The sequence below is a fragment of the Alternaria infectoria genome (genome assembly GCF_024043175.1).
Source record: "Alternaria infectoria strain BMP 0036 chromosome Unknown scaffold_23, whole genome shotgun sequence".
NCBI lineage: Eukaryota > Fungi > Ascomycota > Dothideomycetes > Pleosporales > Pleosporaceae > Alternaria > Alternaria infectoria.
In genome coordinates, this window is record NW_026250712.1 from 146795 (window position 1) to 165912 (window position 19118).

At 53.5% G+C, this 19118-nt stretch overlaps 7 protein-coding genes across 7 annotated transcripts; 5 read left to right on the forward strand and 2 right to left on the reverse strand.

The window, feature by feature from the left end:
• Positions 1–1767: 1767 nt before the first annotated feature.
• On the forward strand, positions 1768–3635 carry J4E92_009358 (uncharacterized protein; the record flags this gene model as incomplete). Its single annotated transcript, XM_051500706.1, has 3 exons — positions 1768–1929; positions 1998–2801; positions 2856–3635. The coding sequence occupies 3 exons, from the start codon at positions 1768–1770 to the stop codon at positions 3633–3635; spliced, it is 1746 nt and encodes a 581-aa protein (XP_051349053.1).
• Positions 3636–4042: 407 nt separating this feature from the next.
• J4E92_009359 (uncharacterized protein) lies at positions 4043–5570 on the reverse strand (the record flags this gene model as incomplete). The annotated part of the gene is made up of 2 exons (XM_051500707.1): positions 4043–5352; positions 5450–5570. The coding sequence occupies 2 exons, from the start codon at positions 5568–5570 to the stop codon at positions 4043–4045; spliced, it is 1431 nt and encodes a 476-aa protein (XP_051349054.1).
• Positions 5571–6301: 731 nt separating this feature from the next.
• Positions 6302–10776, forward strand: J4E92_009360 (uncharacterized protein; the record flags this gene model as incomplete). The annotated part of the gene is made up of 3 exons (XM_051500708.1): positions 6302–6653; positions 6705–7387; positions 7948–10776. 3 exons carry the CDS (start codon positions 6302–6304, stop codon positions 10774–10776), a joined length of 3864 nt encoding a protein of 1287 aa, XP_051349055.1.
• Positions 10777–11107: 331 nt separating this feature from the next.
• J4E92_009361 (uncharacterized protein) lies at positions 11108–12139 on the forward strand (the record flags this gene model as incomplete). Its single annotated transcript, XM_051500709.1, has 2 exons — positions 11108–11440; positions 11495–12139. The coding sequence occupies 2 exons, from the start codon at positions 11108–11110 to the stop codon at positions 12137–12139; spliced, it is 978 nt and encodes a 325-aa protein (XP_051349056.1).
• A 957-nt stretch (positions 12140–13096) lies between these two features.
• On the forward strand, positions 13097–15166 carry J4E92_009362 (uncharacterized protein; the record flags this gene model as incomplete). The annotated part of the gene is made up of 3 exons (XM_051500710.1): positions 13097–14756; positions 14805–15072; positions 15124–15166. 3 exons carry the CDS (start codon positions 13097–13099, stop codon positions 15164–15166), a joined length of 1971 nt encoding a protein of 656 aa, XP_051349057.1.
• Positions 15167–15763: 597 nt separating this feature from the next.
• On the forward strand, positions 15764–17108 carry J4E92_009363 (uncharacterized protein; the record flags this gene model as incomplete). The annotated part of the gene is made up of 3 exons (XM_051500711.1): positions 15764–15848; positions 15905–16764; positions 16821–17108. 3 exons carry the CDS (start codon positions 15764–15766, stop codon positions 17106–17108), a joined length of 1233 nt encoding a protein of 410 aa, XP_051349058.1.
• A 405-nt stretch (positions 17109–17513) lies between these two features.
• On the reverse strand, positions 17514–18893 carry J4E92_009364 (uncharacterized protein; the record flags this gene model as incomplete). The annotated part of the gene is made up of 1 exon (XM_051500712.1): positions 17514–18893. The coding sequence occupies one exon, from the start codon at positions 18891–18893 to the stop codon at positions 17514–17516; it is 1380 nt and encodes a 459-aa protein (XP_051349059.1).
• Between the last annotated feature and the right edge of the window lie 225 nt (positions 18894–19118).

Consider the following 19118-nt stretch of genomic DNA (forward strand, 5'->3'; position numbering starts at 1 on the left):
CATTTTTGGCTCTGATTGCATCGGCGTTTTCGCGACACATCTCGTCTTCCCAGGGCCAGGGGTCGGGGGGCCAAATTGGAGGGAAGTTGGGGCGAAAGTGCAATTCCCGCAAGTAAAGCAGCCGGTGTCCTGAGTAAAGCCCAAGGAACTTGTCCGCGTTACGCTCATTTAGGGTAAACTCTGTGAAAGCGCCAGAATATCTCTCCGCGGCATAACGAAACTTTGTGGAGACAGTTAGAACGTTCTTGAGATCGTCCGTGGGCAGGTTTTTGGTGATTTCCTCGACGAGTTCTTGCGGCAACCGATCCATGTCAAGCTAGCGACTCTAATGGGCTGACTGAAAATGCCGTGTTTTCCGCGAGCGTTCGATTTGTGGACAGGTGTGTAGTTGCAGGTAGACGTCGAGGGGATGGGAGCAGAGTGATAGCGAGCTGAGCGTGTATTGTTGGGGGCGCGGTTGCGGCGCGGTTGCTGTGATGCACGTAGGCCCCAAGCCCTATTAATGGAGGCACATTCCGAACATTCCGAGGCGTTCCGAGCGAGAAGACAGACTGCAACAACGCCGATGCGTCACGGATATCGTGAGAATTGGCCCGCTTGGATGTATAGAGTTTGTTTAGTATATTTGGACGAGGAGTGGAGCCGTAAGAGTGTGGAATATGAGTCGGGATACAACATGACGGGAAACCCTCTCCCAGTGAAGGTTGATTAGTAGAGGCAAGGCGAGACGAATGGTACTGTCTTGAGCATCAGGCCAATCCAAGAAACAAAGTCGCCAGCTTTGAGAATGGAGAACAGGATACGTGTAATTCGCACGTCGTCTTGGCAGGGCTGATGCGTGAGAGAAATAAGTATAAACAGCGAATGCGCAGTGGGTGTAGACTCAGTCGTACAGCGTGGAAGACGCCTCACATTGGGTGTCACTTCCTAGCGAACCTAGCCAAACTGTATGCATACCATTGAAGATAGTTGCGCGTAGAGTGGCATCATACTTAAGCCTTGATGAGATTGCGTGCTTTTTCGATGGTTGTAGTCCGTCAGTATCCGAGGATGTTGAAGACTGTTGGAATGGCTTCAAAGCAGTCCATTTCAAGGTACAGGCCGTGCAACGTGCGCAGTTGAGAAGTGTTCCACGTCTGTAAGCGCTGGCTGGAACGAGCATGCCGCTGGTGCAGGTGTTGTTATGGTGATGGCGTGGATGCTGGAAGTCACCGCAGGCGTCATGCCAAGGCGAGCTAACTCCATCCGGACTCCCTTCCACGCAGAACCATGGAACGCAGTAACATTAAATACAAACACGTACGCATGCTGCACTTCTTTCTGCAGTTGCTGCTTCGGAGACAATGAAGGTGAAGATGTGCAGCTACCTCTAAGTGTGCACGATGGGCAGAAGACGATCGCGCAGGTTCCACCTATCCTCGGCGATCTCTCTTATGATTGGTCCATTGCGTGCGCAACTTCCTTGCCAAAAAAGCCGCCCCAACGCATCCGCTGAACACGCTCGACATCGCCGCCCACCTAAACCTTTTCCATCGCCAAACAGCACCCCAACACCTCATTTCATCACTTTCGACGCGATAAAACGCATGCGGAAGTTCGTGCGACACTTTTGACACCCATATCGACAATATTGCGACGCGTTGGTGGTCGGATCGCGCTTCTGGGAGCGTGACTCCTCTCTTCGCTGGCTGGCCCCCGGCGCCAGATTTGCAACCAAAGCCCCATACGCAGCCCAAACCGTCGTCACGTGCATAACGACAAACAACAATGACGGCTCGCGCGACCGGACAACGCTTCAGACAGCGCAAGCTATCGACAAAACAGAATTTACCTGTCGTGCGCGAACAAGATGTTGAGCAGCTTGCTGATGACGATGCGTCGCGCCATATTCCCAAGGTTGAGACCGGTGTTGAGAAGGGCGAGGAGATTGTAAGTCGCGCTAGGCCGCTTTCGGCTTTCCCTTTCCCTTACCCACCACATACTAACATCATGTTTAGGAGCACCATTTACAAGCTGTCATATCCGCCGCCCAGGCAGCAGCGCAGGGAGCGACTGGTGGGAAGATCGCACAGCTCTACATCCCGACTCCGGATGCTGTCGCGAGTACACTGCAGTATGAAGATGTCTATCCAAAACGATTCACGCAGCCCGCCACTTACATTCGATTTTCGTCTACCGTCGAAGATACATCTGGCTGTCCGTATTGCATGACCAGTGATGATGTCGCCTTTCTCAAGTCTTACAACCAAAAGAAGGGCAAAACCAACCACTGCTCAGAAGACGAGTTTGAAGAGGTGATCAACTTCTTCGAAGAGACCACCGCGATAAAACAACCGTATGCAGCCGTCGACAACTCGCCTGTTCTTTCTTACGAGGAACTCGAGGCAGAATTCGATGAGACCATCAGCGAGTCAGCGCGTCGGTTCGCACGAGATATTTACCCACATTGGAAGAACCAACGGCTACTGAAAGGCAACCGCCCGCTCATGCCCTCATTGAAGTTCGAGACGAACCTCGAGACCGATGATGCTGATCCGTATGTTTGCTTCAGGCGACGTGAGGTGCGGCAAGTTCGTAAGACGCGTGGTCGCGACGCGCAAGTAACCGAGAAGCTGAAGAAGCTGAGGAAGGAACTGGAGGAGGCACGTCTGTTGATGTCGCAAGTGAAACGGCGAGAGGCAATCCAAAGAGAACAACTTGCGACGGACAAATTGATCTTCGAGCAACGGCATGCTGTCAAGGAGCTTAAGCGACGACTCAGTATCAAGGGTGATGACGACGAGCTGCTCATCACTCAGAAGGTATGTCGCAATAAACTCACCAGAGCATTTGCACAGATGACTAACCTACCACAGCCTGCACCCAAGCCCAAGAGAACTGCCGATGTCGAGAGACAGCGCCAGACGCTTCCTGGCATGAAACCCACAAACACACGTCCAGACGGGCGCCTTGTTGACGGTGACATCGTATACCTCGAGGAGCAGCAAGCCAAGCGCACCGAGGCCATTGATAGCTTCATCGAAGACAACCTCGTTAAACACCAAAAGTGGAATGTGGGGTGGGTCGACGCAACATGGCGGCCCATTACACCCCCTCTGGAGCCACCCGCTGCGAAGTCGGACTTCCGTACGGTGTTTACGGAGAGTCAGCTTCCCACGCCTCCTGCATCCGTATCTGATGGAGAGGGTGCTGATGCCACAGCAGTGGTTCCGTCGAGTAAGCAGACGGATCCACGGAGAAGTACGCGTATACGTTTCGCCACTCCTCCAGATGACGTTCCATTCCACGATCAATCTCGGTTCCGTCGTAGAATCGGCAGAGGCGGGCGCATGATGATCGACCGACGAGGCGTGAAGCGTCAGAAGACGGAGCGGGTCGATGATCGCTTGGCAGACCGCTGGCGTTTCTCAGGTGACAGCAGCGAGGATGAGGAGACTTATCCCGTTGACTGGACTGACAACCTGCACATCAGATACCGCATCATGATTGAGCGTCAAGGCGAGAAGGCAGCGGCGCAGCAAGCACCCGCAAATCCCAATCGCCGGTCGATTGAGAACCATAATCGATCTGCGTCCGGCCATCTTCTTCCTCCCACACCGACAAGCGCGACAGGCGCAGGACCAGCGGGAAGATGATACCCACAATTTGCTCAGTCTTCTTCGTTCAGCGCTTTTCTTGTCGACAAATTATACCCTTTGTTTTCTATTCGTTCGGCGGGCTCTGGCTTCAAACATCTACCAAAGCTATGTACACTAGCCCTATAGATTTGAGGGAGGGAGGATGGGTGGTCGGTTGGTCGGTTGGTGGGTGGGTGGAAGGGCAGCGACCTAGATGGAACATAAGTCAGCAAGTCGATACTTGGATACACATACATACCAACGCCGTGGAGTGCCGCAAGGACTTGACTTGGCGACAAAAAAATTCAGAAACTTACCAAATTATCTTTTACATCTGGAATATCGTTCTGATAATCGGGCTCTTTTTCTTGGTGCAAGTCGCAACACGACCACAGCAGGTGCTGATGGGTACAGTCTGGAGTTGATCACGCTCTGTGCTTCTTCCCCATACCACCCATCTCTACATCCCCCTCTTCATCAACAGATCTTTGCCGCTTCGCCGCCGCACCGCCGTCTCTTGCAATCTTCTCCATCAGCGCGTCTTTTGTCTGAGCCAGGAGCTGCTTCTCGCCGATACGCACAGCCTTTGCCATCGCAAGCCTCCGCTGCTTCATCGATGCAGCGTCGACAGGTGGGACCTGGCCAAACGTCTTCAAGTCATCCTCTAGCGATGTAGCATACTGCGCAATGCGTGCCTGAACAATCTTTTGCAGCGCTTCCGCGCCTTTGCTAGTGATCTTTTCTGGTTTAGGTAGCCGGCCTTTGCTGCTAAGGCGCTCGTATTCTTCGGATGGGAGGAGCATGCTTTCTACTAGGATGACGAGCTCGGGGGAGAGACTCTCCTGGAGGGTGAATGGGTTGCTGGCTGCGATGTCGTAGCCGGAGTCGATCACCTCTTGCTCGTCGAGGTATTCCATCCTGTCTTGGTGCCAGATACCGTCGCGGACGAGGATCTCTGTGACGAGCTCGGCAGGAATCTCCACGACGTCGTACTGCGCGTAGTTATCGGTTACGTAGCCGTATCTCCTTAGTAAATCGCTTCGGGGAAGGGAACCGTAGTCGTTGAAGATCTCCTCGCCTACCGGGATGGGTTTTAGCGCTTTCATCTCCAGGCAATCCTTCTCGTAAAAGAGTCGCGCATTGCATCTGTCAGCGTCGGCGTTCAGCATGTCAGCCAGCGGGACCATGCCCTTCGGCAGCGCAGCATCTTCCTCCTCCTCAGCAAAACCTTCCTCATCTACGTCTTTGCTAGGTGTCGCAGGCTCAACATCAAACGCATACGCCATAATCAGACTCCCCATCTTATGCATCAACTCCAAATTCTCAGGGCTGCGCATCTCCTTCGCCTTATCTTTCGCCCTCTCATCCCCACTAAACACGATCTCCGCAAACTCTTCTATCACAGGTAGCAATTGCTCTGTGAAGGCTTCGTCGGCGCCCTCCTTCCCTATCTTGGTTACCACGGCGCTGGCTTGTAGCTCGGCCAGTTCGTCCTCGGACCAAAACATCAGGGTGTTGAACTCAGTGGGCAGGACGGCAAAGTAAGGAGCCCAGTTGGAGGCAGAGCCATTGTGGTATTCGTAGAGCATGACGAGGATGAGGGAGAGCCAGGGGCCGAGGAGAGCGAAAGTCGAGGCGGGGATTTCGCGGCTGAGGATGCTGTTTTCGACGCTCAGGATGGAGGCGCGGGGTATGCGGAAGAGGAGTTCGTGCTCGGCGATGGGTTCAGTCGCGACTTGACTTATGTTAGTATGGATCTGCCAAATATACAATGGAGGGTGGTGGCAGTCGAGGTAGGTCTGGCAGCATGCATAGGTGGAGTAGCTACTTACCCACGCCTCGCCCAGCATCCTGGTTCCTCAGATCTTGCAGCTTGACCTTTGGACTGATTTCCGCTCCAGAAGCCTTCAGCCAAGCCAGAAAGGTCTGGCTGGCGCCGTCGAAGTCTGTCATACAGCGCAACGGTCCGGTGTGGCGTGGGATTGTTGTGGAGGGTTGGATATTTGGTGGATATTCTTTAGCGGTTCGGCGTACCGAGGCTGCTTGGTCCGAGCGGTGGAGGATTTGGTGGCTGGGATGGAAGAATTTGCAACTCTTGTTTTTGGTTCTATGATCAAAGAGGGATGGGATTGGAGCGAGGATAGAAAAGCTGGATAGATTTGGGATATCAAGAATTGATTGTGAAGATATGCGACAGAATTAGTGGACTTTGTTGTGGTGGTTCACAGACCCTGCAGCACCTGACTCGCGGGCGCTGTGACGTCTTTTCGTGGGTTTTATATCGGCTTGCTTGCTGTATACGTGCAGCGTGCAGCATCGCCATCATCTGACAGGACGATCGTGAGTTTCGCAAGAGTTGTATGATCAGCAAATGTGTTGAAAAAGGTCTGCTTCTACTTGCACTCGCACTGCCCAGGTTCCTTTACGGACATGGAAGCTCTTCCACAGTAGCAAATGCACATAGCTTAATTTCTAAGAGCATTACAGCACTGAGTTCTGCCGATTCCGGGTTGCATTGCGATTTCGCGAAGATTCACAACACGCGACTTGATTTGTACCGCTGCTGGCCATTGGTGGTTGCCCAGCGCTGGCTTCATGCATGTCATTCCTTATCGATAGCTTTTTCCAACGTCACCCCGCCTCGACGCGTCAAACATGAACGCTGCACCGCGACGACCGCCACAATGATCGCCATAGGACTGGAAGGAAGCGCCAACAAGATAGGTGTCGGTGTCATCTCCCACCCTGGCCCTAACAAGCCACCGATTATTCTCGCGAACCTGCGGCACACCTATGTTTCCCCGCCCGGCGAAGGCTTCTTGCCCAAGGACACCGCAATACATCACCGAGCATGGGTCGTGAGGCTAATCAAGCAGGCTGTGCGCCAAGCGGGAGTCAAAATTGAAGACATCGATTGCATATGCTATACCAAGGGCCCAGGTATGGGCGCACCGTTACAAAGCGTCGCGCTCGCAGCCAGGACGATTAGCTTACTGTGGGGGAAGCCCATGGTGGGCGTGAACCACTGCGTTGGTCGTACGCGTCCCAAAAAATCCATGTATCAGGAATCTAGCTAAAATAATACAGACATCGAAATGGGTCGCTCAATAACCCGCGCCGATAACCCCGTGGTCCTATACGTATCTGGTGGCAACACACAAGTCATTGCTTACTCCGCCCAACGGTATCGCATCTTCGGAGAGACCCTGGATATTGCTATAGGAAACTGCATCGATCGATTCGCCCGCACACTTATGATACCCAACGATCCATTTCCCGGATACAATGTTGAGCAACTGGCAAAGGATGGAAAGAACCTCGTCGATCTACCATATGGCGTCAAAGGCATGGATGCGAGCTTTTCGGGAATATTGGCTGCAGCCGATCTCCTCGCACGCGGACTAGACGAGTCATTACCCGACGAGAAGAGATTAAAGACTGAAGATGGACAGCTGGTCACAAGAGCAGACATGTGCTTCTCACTACAAGAGACTATCTTCGCTATGCTTGTTGAGATCACCGAGCGAGCCATGGCACATGTTGGTTCACAACAAGTGCTAGTAGTAGGTGGCGTGGGCTCGAATATGCGTTTACAGCAAATGATGGGCATGATGGCAAGAGACAGGGGTGGCAATGTGTTCGCAACAGACGAGATGTTTTGCATTGACAACGGCATCATGATTGCTCATGCGGGTCTGTTAGAGTACGGAACTGGAGTAAAGACGGAGCTGAACGACACGACTTGCACCCAGCGGTTTAGAACTGACGAGGTGTTTGTGGGCTGGAGAACTGACTGAGGCGCGCTTTGCTCCGATTCGATACCCCGGCTGACATCGCCTCGCCGTCTTCTTCATATATACATACGAATTCACTGGATATGATACGAGAGGCATTCGGGCACGGTCCACCATAGTGAAGGGAGTGCTCGTGGCCCCGTGCCTTTTTCGCAACCAAACGCTGCATGTGATCTCTTGGCGATGCTCTGCTCCGATACATCACTTACACTACGACTGCTGCGTTCTGCTCCCACCACCCAAGCGCTGGGCTCAACTCTTTGGCAAAGACCGGAGCCACCAGTGCACACCTCCGCCAACATGCTCGGGCTATCAAAGAGCTTTCTAAACCAGGAACCACAAACACAGCTGATTACCAGCAACATGCGCGCCGCTCAGTCACGCAGCTTGAGCGAGTGTAAGCCATTGGCTACCACTTCGCCTTCTTCACATTCTATTGCGACCAAGATCTTTATGCAAGCTCACCCTTTCCACCTTGTGAGTCTCAATCCGTCCGGTCGTGATCACCATACGTAACTCATACTGATCCATGTCAGGATGAACGAAGCTCGATATCGCAAGCGTCCCGTCAGATACAGCAGCTTCAACAGAAGAACGAGGCACTCGCACGCGGACTCGCCGCATCTCAAGCTCATGTTGTTCAGCTAGAAGGGCGACCGACTACTAAGCAATACAATGATATCGTCGCAGAGCACGCGCTTGCTAGAGAACGCGTCGACGCTCTGATCACGAAGGCAGATGCATTGGCTGCCACATGTAACCACAAGGAGGCTATCATCGCCGCCCAAGAACGCGAGATCGCCGAACTTCTAGATGATCAGGAAGCCATCATCACCGCACGAGACTGCGAGATCACCGAACTTCTACATGATCAGGAACGAGACAGGAGCGCTCTTGATACTTTACGCGGAAAGCGCCGAGCGGACCGTAAGACCATAGACGATTGGTCACGTAGGATCGCCGAACTGGAGGCGACATCCCACGAGCAGTCAAGCACTATTGCTATACTTCGCAAGGACAATAGTTGTTTGGAAGCCAAAGTCCACGGCTTATCCGAATTCGTCACCCAAAAGGATGAGGAGCTAGCACGGCTGAAGTTAGCTCTCAACGCAGCCGCTGCCATGAACGGAAACCATATCGCCATAACCAAAGGCAGCGACGCAATTGCCTGCAATTGCAACGCCAACTTGGTGAAGCAAAGCAGTACATATCGAAAGCTTTCCGACCATTTTGCGGAGAAAAGTAAACTCTGGGAAGATACCGAGGAGAATATCAAGCGTGCAGCCCTCATCGCCCAAGCGGAGACTCGTAACAACCACGCGAATTGGGTGCAGATCTTGGAAGAGAAGGACGCCGCCATCGCTGGTCTAGAGACTACACTAGACGCAGCAATGGTCAAAGGAGACCTAGCCAAGCATACCCAGCACGCCGTCAAGACCCATCAAGCCCTGCGTAAAAAGAACGCAGCGTTGAGCAAAGACAACAAGAACCTCAAGACGGATGTGCAGAATCTACTAGATGCCAACCAGTCGAATGCAGATCGACTGACTGCGTATCTGAAGAAGCTTGAGACGCTGCAGGCCGAACGCACAGACGCGGTCGATCAAGTTGCCCACCTAAACGAGAAATTGACGAAGTGTAATGAATGCGCTTCGGATTTGCGGAAGGTCATCGCTGATGCAGCTGCCAAGGCGAATCAGGGCGATGTGTCTAACATCACAGACTGCGTTCCGCGAGCCACTGTCAACGGAATCGTGGCAGAGGCTATAGCGGAGTATTACACGCAGGCAGAACAACTTCGCGCTCAGCTTCAGCAGGAGCAAGAGACACGTCGACATATTCAAGCCAAATTGGACCAATGTGATAGGGACCTCTTCACATACCAGACTGAGGAGCAGGATCGCTTAGCCAAGGTAGCTGGGCTTGAACGCAAAGTGCAGTCACTGAAAGCACAGGAAAAGATTCTTGAAGACCAAATCCAGAACTGTCATGCCTTGGTCAGCGCTACAAATACCACTAGTAGCCCACATGCTTTCGAAATGCATCGCCTGATCCTCACCCAGATTCACCCACTCCAAACAGAGAACAGGAAACTCATCGCCGAGAAGTACGAACTCCTGAAAGATGTCGATAGGCACAAGCGTGAGGCGCTCGATACGCGCGCCAAGTGCGAACGCAGGATCGACAACTACCGAGCATGGTACGAAGACTTCGAGATGCATTACTGGCATGTCGCAGTCGTCGAGCGTGATAGCCTGCACGAAGAACTTGCGTATTGGAAGAAGAAGTGTGGAAAGGAACATTTCTACTCCTCCACAGCTTCCAGTCGCTTAGTTCACGACAGACGCTTACTACAGTTTGCGCTACGCGAAGACCACGGCCTGACCAAGAGCATGCTGCCTAAGGAGTACTTTGATCCAGACTTCCTCAAGGGCTGCCACTCAGCAGTGGAGTTGGCTTTGCGTAAGCTCTGGCCGGACTTCTGGCAGTACTTGGAGGGACATGCCGCGTGGGTGCCACTCACGGTTCCTCTCCTCACGGGCGAGGGTGAGATCGTCATGGATGAGGTTACTCGTGCGGCGTCGAACGCGCGGCTGGCGGAGTTCAAGAAGGAACTTGAGGCGCTGGACGAAAAGCTCGAAGAGGCGCATCGCAAAATGTTCGACATTGACGATGGATCGGACAGCGACGAGGAAGAGAAGACCGACGAGGAAGATGATTCTGACGGTAGCAAAGAACATATCGGCACGCCTTGCAATACCCCAGGCTCGCACGACACGGATGGTACGTCACCGCCTTCTAGCAAGCGCAGATCACATGAGCGAGGAGACCCGAACGATAGCACGAAAGTTGACTGCTGCCATCCTGATGATGGCCAACATCCCACAGCGATCGTGGATAAAGAGGCGCAGGAGTATGACGACCTCCCTCCATTTGCAAAAACGATGCTTGCGCGCATCAGCGCTCACGAAGCCGAGAACGAGAAGCTTGCCGGTTACGTCGCTGACGAAGACATTGATCAAGACGCGTTCCTCGCGCAGTATGGTCAGGGTATCACAGGTAATCCGAATCACCGCATGGCCCAACTGAGTAGCGTCACTAACATATCCGCAGGTTCTCAAGACGGCAATCTACCTAACCCGGCCGAACTTATTCAAGTCGCTGCGCCCGTCGAAGAGATGAGCATCGACCGCCTGGACGTGAACGGTGATGATGCGCGTACTCTTGAGCAACGAGTCGCTGAGGAGTATGTGGAGGGTGGACATAATACGTTCTCTGAAGAGGAGTATGATGGCTTCGATGATGGGATGAAAAAGAAGTATCGTGAGGCTATGGTGCAAGTCGTGGTCGAGGGCCTGAACTGAGGGATGAAGACGCTGTTGATGGGTCCGTTGGAGCTCGGCGTAGCTGCTACGACTTAGAGTCATTAGGTGGCTTATGAAAGATAGAAACTATGTTTATTAATAGCAAAGTGGGTTGTAGGACGGCTGAGGCTTACGATCGACACCTTTCATGAGGCTTACAGACTAGCACGGCGGGCCGTACATTAGCATCACGCTAGATACCATACTACAGCAATCTAGCCTCAAAAAGAGAAGGTCGCATGTGACGTTGCTGCACGCCTGAACCACCTCGGAGATATATAACTGCATGCAGCCACGATCAAGACTTCCGAATCCACCCCAAACTACCAAAATGAAGGCGTCGTCGTCAATGCTAGCGGTGCTCTTTGCCGCAACCGCAGCTTCAAGTCCAAACACCGCATCCGACTGCGGATGTGGGAAGCCACTCCCCAATGGTATTGAGCTTGACAAGTCCGTCGATCTGACATTGGAGAGTGAAAGCGGTGTGTCCCCTCGCAAATACCGTCTACACATCCCGCCCTCCTACGACAACAACAACCCCGTCCCACTCATCCTCTCCTTCCATGGCCGTGGCAAGGATGCAAAGTACCAAGAAGCCCTCAGTCAATGCTCAAATGCCAGCTACGGCTTCGAAGGCATCGTCGCGTATCCCGAAGGCGTACCGGTAGCGTCTACCCGTCTCTAGATGCGTGGTAGACGCATGCTAACACACCCCCAGAACAGCAAAGGCACGCAGCAATACGAGGGCGACCCCGACTCCCCTCCCTCCATCTCCGACGTAAAATTCACACTAGAACTCCTCGACCACCTCCAATCAACCTACTGCATCGACTCCACCCGTATCTACGCAACCGGGAAATCCAACGGCGGAGGCTTCACCGGCGGCGTGCTAGCCTGCGACGCCGAAGCAAGCAGTCGAATCGCCGCTTTCGCGCCTGTATCCGGCGCTTTCTACCTCGATGCCGACCAGCAGCCCTTACCCTGCAACCCCAGCCGCCAAGTCCCCATCATGGAGTTCCACGGCCTGGAGGACACGACAATACCATACGCCGGCGGCATCAACACGCGTGGCAACGCAAACTCAACTGACGTTCCTACGTGGGTGAGGGATTGGGTTGAGAGAGACGGCCTTGACGTCAACGAGAACAAAACATCATATCTGTGTGAAGGAGAGGAAGGGAAGAAGGTTACGCGGTATAGCTGGGACGACGTGGTTGTGCATTACAAGTATGAGAACTTGGGCCATGATTGGCCTAGTTCGTTTGCGAATGGTGATACGGGGGATGATGAGGGGGTTTTGACGTGTGAGGAGGCGGAGGCGACGAGGATTATTTTGGAGTGGTTTGGGGGGTTGACGCTGTAGATGGAGCGCGTTGTTAAAAGAAAAGATTAAACAGGTTTGCAGCCTGCTTTTAGATGATAGAATTCGAAGTAAGTGACCTAACCCTAGCGTAGGGTCTTGGCCGTTGATGGCTTTGCTTGCATGCGGTGGGAGGCTGCTGAGTGGCAGACGATGGGGAGAAGTTCGGACGGCGCGTGGTAATTCTCCAGGCACCCGCGATCTACGGTTTTTGTAACTTGCCCGATTTGGAATGCGCGCGCGCGCGCGGTCGATGTCGTCATCGGCTGACACCATCACCGAGACACATCGCGACTTCATCTCGTCTCATCTCTTGTACACTTTCAGCGTCCTGCGCATTCCTCAAATCCCCTTCCATATCTCCACTAGAGTCTGTCCGTGACGCAAAATATGCGTTTGTACTTGTTCACTTGTCCTTTCAGGCTGATGGCCATAACAATGTTGCAACCGCGTCACGACAGCTTTCGCACGCTGTTATTGACTGATTTCGCGTCTCCATCGATGCACAGACGAGGCCTCCTATGAAATCATGCTAGGCTCATCACGCGGCTCCTTTTGTAGGTACTGAGTATGCATGGGAGCGGTGGGCTCGAATTGCCCCCTCCTCAGGCAGCTGCCTCGCACGTGCAGCGCGATATGAGAGGTAAACATGCGGCGAATGGCTAATCCTTTGCTTGCAACTGTCTCTTGATCATTTTGATGTTTTTGTCAAACAATGGTCCTCTAAGCTCGAAATTTTCAGCTCTTTCAAATTTGCATGTTGGGTGCCTGCGCGTACCTTCCAATCTTCTGCGCCGTTCCAGTGTTTACTTCCCCGACTACTCCCCACAGCGGACTTCCATCTGCCCTCGCTTGATGCAACACCAACCAGTCTGATCTCAACGGCGACGACTTACCCTCCTTCGCTTTACGTCATCTTTCACGCTGCCTCAATCGAGAGTCACGCACTCGACAGTCCCCATGGCCTACCACTCAGCTTACCGCGGCATTGCGACGGGTGCCAACGGCGAATTTCTACACTTTGTGCGGACAATCGACCCATCACATTTGGAAGGCGGGTATTGGAGGTTCCAGCATATCGACGATGACCGGCGCGCAATGGCCCGCGGCTTCACAACACCTGAGGATGTTCTCCAAGCTGCCGACTCCAGCGACGACAGGTTCGACGAGATCAATTTAAGATGGGTGAGGGGCGCAAACGATACAAGCTTCAAGATGGCGATGTCGGGTACGGCGCATCATCATCTCCAAACGATCTACGAATTGCGCTCGATGCTTCATCTGCCCATGTCGTCCAGAGGGCAAGTGCCACTCTACCCAATCAGCACCAACCCACGACTCAAGCAGTACTGGGAGGCGAAATACAGAGCTCAACGGCCCACCCCGATCGATTCTGCGATCCAGCTACCGGAACGTCCCATCTCATCTCCAGTAACACCAGGTCCCGTGCACTCGACTTCGTCGCAAGCTCAGCAAGCAGAGCCAGAGAAGCCAAAGTCCCCTGTTGGCAGAGTTACCAGGGCACGCAGTGCGAAGCTATCACAAGCAGCGCGACCAAAGCCTGCAGCCAAGACCAAGTCCGCCAAACAAAGACCCAGTGCTTCTATAGCGCCCACAGGCCAGTCTTCGTTCACGTCTCCATCGTTAGAGAAGACCAACGTTTCACTTCCTCCTGCCAAAGCGGCAAACCAAGGGCAGATCCCTTCCCAAAGCTTCGCAACGCAGCCGTTGACGTCCGCACAACCTGATCCGTCCGCCACCGGGAATGTGCCTACGATTCCGCGAGCCGCGTTAGAATGGGGATTACAGCCGTCACCGAGACAGGCAACATCAAATCCCAGCAATGGAGTCTCGCAACATAACTGGGTTCACCCGTCCGCTCGCGTACCCGCTGTTCCATACCCTCCTTACGCAGCTCCCCCGCAACAGCAAGTCCAGTCCAATAGTGCTGCAGGCCCTTTGCCGAAGAATACCACCTCGATATCAAGAGCCTCCAATTCTTCGAACATGCCAATCCGATCTCCGACGGGCGGAAGACAAGACAAACGTTTCGATGACATATATAATAGGCACAGGATACCGAAGCAGAGAGACGATATTCAAGCGGATGGTCGTAATACAGGGTCCTCCGCCAACACAGGACACGGGCAGGTTGCAGCTCCAACAACGCCATTTGCTTTCGACGATGATGATACTATCGCCGGTGTATCAACAAGTCCGCACGCGCCCCACAATGCTACCCCAAAGACCCCCTCAAATGCACCGCATCGGGTGTCATTCGATAGCCGGTCTAGCCCGATACCGTTGCCAACAAGCTCTCCAGCGCATTATAACGAAGGTGCAAGAATGGAAGAGCCAGTCGCGGCCGCTGGAGCGTGCGACACGACAAACAACGAGCAGACTTATGCTTCTCGGGCGAAACAACAGCAGTCAATCAGTGACCTCCGGTCGCCCAGCATATCAGACTCACGCCCATCGAGTACCAAAGCTGCAGGCGTAACGGAGAAGCCTGTAGAGACCATCCCCGAGCCGTGGGGCAGCTACATGAAAGGCCTTGAACAGCTTCCATGTGTAGATTGCGGAGAAGATGAAGGACATCTGCTAAACTGCAACCTTGGTAGTAAGTACCATAACCGCAGCTCTCAAATACGTCACTAACAGTGCCTAGACATAATACCAATGCAGAACCTTACCGTCCTCGACTATCGCACCCTTGCTGATGCTGTCGAGCAGTTCGATCCTGGCCCATGGACAACCCACTTCGTCCCTCCTGAACCCGAGCTTGAAGACGTAGCGACACAAATGCGAGGCTTGGCTGCGGTTATACGGAATGAGGATAGCTACAAACAAGATGCCGAGCTTCAAGGGCTACCTGATGACCTCATGATGATGTTGTGGGCTTTCAAGACTTCGGACAATGTTCAGGTTATCAATGAGTATGTGGAGAGCTGCTGACGACTACAATGTGGTGCTGACTTTTGCTCTAGGGATGATTGGGATTCCGGCATCGGCGAGTTCGAGATGTGGTGATGGAACTGTATTGTTATGCTCGCATGGATACAAATACAGATTAGTGATCATGGAGCAGTAATTTGGAGGCGAATCGGTTGTCCTGAACTGTATGCGATGTCGCAGGAGGGGGACGTGTTGTCGTGAACAGTGTCTCCGTGGCTTGCGCCTCTGCTACTGAAAAGCGCCATGGAAGTAGAAACTGGAAAAGTTACAATTTCTCTGTACTTTCTTTCTTCATTGTCTCATAAGTCGTGGATTTCGCGGCTTAGTCGACGTCGCGACTAGCGGTTGAAGGATCCAAGCCCCGCATCGTGTACCTCGGCAGCCCATCCTGGCCCGCCATGGACGAATCACCACAGCAAACACCAGGCAGTTTTCGTGCAACCCTTGCTCTGTATACGTTACCGCTTTATCCGTGAGTTGTAGTCCGTGATATTCTCTGCAGCCTAAAAACTAAGGAAATCTCTGGAACCACTTCTGTCATCTTGACACCGATCTCGACCCTGCAGCCTGCGGTCCCTGCGCAACGTGTACACACATGACCATAGCCATACAGCTTGGAGCAAGTCACCACGTTCATTCTTGCATGAAACTACTCAAGTCTTTACCACAACCATGACCGATTTCGAAACCACCATCAACGACGCCATCGCAGCGCAAGAAATCCCCGGGTGTGCTCTAGCGGCCACCAGCCGTGATGGTACACTACACATCTTCCCATTACAATATTCAATCTCCAGTACTAACAAACACCAGGCTCTTTTAAATACTCCAAAGCCTTCGGCAGCACCTCTATGAACCCCAGCTCAGCTAAACCCATGGACCTCAACACCATGATGTGGGTCGCATCCTGCACCAAACTCATGACCGCCCTCTGCGCCATGCAACTCGTAGAACGCGGCCACATCACCCTAGACGAACCTATCTACCCCCGTATCCCAGAACTGGAAGTATTGAACGTCCTCACTGGTTTCACAGACGCGGGTGTCCCTATTGAGGAGAAACACACGAAGCCTATTACTCTCCGTCTACTGCTGACGCACTCGAGCGGCCTCACGTACGAAGGCATGCATCCGAAAACGCTAGCCTGGCTGAAATATCACGGGAAGAAAATGAATGCCTCACCAACGGTTGTGGAGCGCTTCAACGCACCGCTTGTGTTTCAGCCGGGCGAGAGCTGGGCGTATGGGCCTGGTGTTGATTACGCTGGTTTACTAGTCGAACGCATCTCCGGTCTCACACTAGAAGAATACATGAAGAAGAATCTTTGGGGTCCGCTTGGTATCACTGATGTTACGTTTTTTCCCTCCACGCGCCCGGATTTACAGGACAGGATGGCGGAGATGGCGGGGAGGGGTGAAGATGGGAAATTGGGTGTTCATGAGGGGAAGATGCCTTTTGTGGATGATGAGGGTGGGGAGGTGACGGGTTGTATGGGTGGACAGGGGAGTTTTACGTGCGCGAAGGAGTATATTAAGGTGTTGAAGGGGGTGTTGGACTGCGATGAGGGAGGGGAGGGCAAGGTGTTGAGTAAAGAGAGTCTGGATGTGTTTTTCAAGCCGCAGTTGGGTGACGGGAGTCGGGCGATGTTAAATGCTGTTGTGCAGGATGATGCGGTATGTACTTCCTCCTCCTCTATTCTTCAAGGGCGGTTCGGCTAATGATAACACAGGCGAACAACGCAATGGGCGGTACCCCCAAACACGTAGCTAAAGACTACGCCCTCGGTGGCCTGATCATGATGGACGACGCGCCTGACGGAAAGAAAGCAGGGACAATGCTTTGGGGCGGCTATCCCAATCTCATCTGGTGGATTGATCGCAAGACCGGACTCGCTGGGGTTTACGCTGGGCAGGTTGTACCGCCTGGAGACCTGATATGTGGAAAACTGATGAGGAAGTGGGAGGAAGGCTGTTATGAGATGTTTGAGAAGCATAGAGAAAGTAAGTCGAAGCTTTGAACGTGCTGGTGGAAGGGCACGAGAGGTAAGGTGGATATGCTGACGTGTGAGAAGAGGTGTAGAAGCAAAGACGTTGGTATAGCAGGGCAGATATCACGGTCACGCGGTGCAGAAGGGAAGAGACGATGGGTTTTATGGGTATATTCTTCTGTCAAAGTTTCTCATCAAGCTCATCCGATGCTCAGCGGTGATGCGATGTGAGCGTTCCGTATCCATATCCATCTCCATGCATCTTCATGTCCATCTCACTTCCAGTAAGCACCACCAAGGCCCATACCAACCCACCAGCCAATGTGCCAGTCAGTCCAAGCCAGTAAGCTCCTCGCAACCGCGCCATCAAGGCAACAAAAGAAAGAAAAGCAGATACATGACATGATACCATCCAACGCCGACTACAGAAAGCATCTAGCGACGACGACCAGCAGCCTGGAGCTCAGCATTGCGCTTGAGAGCCTCCATCTGACGGAGACGACCATAGTCGCTAGCGGGAGTGGGGGTCTGACCGATACCGCGACGGGCGTTCAGCATGGCGGCAGCGTCGGAGAGATCGATGTTGTTGTTGACAGGAGAGACAGGCTGAACTGCTGGAGCCGGAGCCGGGTCGCCGATGACGCCGTTTCCACAAGGACCGCCGAGACCGCGACCGGAGTTGAGACCTTGATGGGCTGGATGAGACATGTCGTCGAGATTGAACTCGAACTCTGACAAGTCAAGCTGGAAATCGGGGAGGTCGAGCTGGAAGTCGGAGGCGAAAGAGGAGGTGTTCTTGTTGAGGCAGTTGTCCATGTTGACGGCGTCGTTGCCCAATGACTGAACAGTGTTGTTGATGTCGATGTCGATGTTGTTGATATCGGAGTTGGACATAGGAGAACTGGTGGTAGACATCTGCGCCTTCTGAGCTGCCATGAGAGCGCGGTACTTGGCGGCGTCCTCGGCGTCGGAGTCGCGGGTGGTAGTAGCGGTAGCCGGGCTGCTGAGGAATGCAGTAGGGCTTGAAGGTGTGATGGTGAGGCTGCCGCGCTGCTTCTCTGAGGGTGAGGATGAGGTACCCATGAGCTTGGCGCCGCTGTCGCCAGTGCCGAAGAGGTCTTCGCCGATCATCTCGAAGTCAGGTGGGGGAAGTAGAGTGCCGGGCTCGCCGATCTTGATACCGGTGCTGGGGTCAATGCCCTGGAGGAGAGGAAGTAGAAGACGGCCTTTCTCTTCTTGGGAGAGTTGAGACCAGGGGAGGTGGTAAAGCTCTCCGACGCAACGAACGGGTCCAGAGGGTGCAGAGACGGTGCGCTTGTGAGCCTTCGCAGGCTTCTTGGGCTTGGTGACCTTGGCGGCCTTCTCCTTGGGAGGCTTGGGAGCTCTGGGCTTGGGCGGAGCTTTCACCTTGACAACCTTGGGCTTGGGAGGAGCCTTGGGCTTGGTCGCGCGAGGTTTGGCGGGGGCCTTGGTCTTCTTGGCCGGGGTTGCCGGCGGAGCTGGGTTCATGAGAGGCGTCCACATTGCCTCGATAGGCCCTGGAACGGCAGGCAAAGTGGAGGCCGGGAGGGTCTCGATGGCCTTGGGGAGAGTAGAGGACGCCAACTCAGCACCTTGTAGATGCCTGGCGTGACTCAGGAGGTCACCGCCAGGAAGTCCAAACGACATATCGCCGGCAAACTCTCCAGCGTTGAAGCCGTAGTCGAAGTTGAGAGCGACGTCGTCGCCAGAGGTCTCGACGGACGGCAGAGGGATGTCCTTGAGGAAGTCGTCGTTGCAGAACATGCTGAAGTCGAAGTCCATATTGTTGGACATGTTGATGAATACGTAGGTGTGAAAGAAGTGAGAAAGTAGTCGCTGAGATGCTTGAAGATAATCAGGAAGTAGTGTGTGGTGTAAGAGAGACGAATAGAAATTGATTTTGACAGCCACAAGGTGAGCTCTGTGGGAGAAAGGCTCGGCGTCGTTATCTAAGCAATTGAGGAGGCTGGTTAGAGCGTCTGTGAGCATGAAGGTAGATAAATACCGCACCTTTTCCTC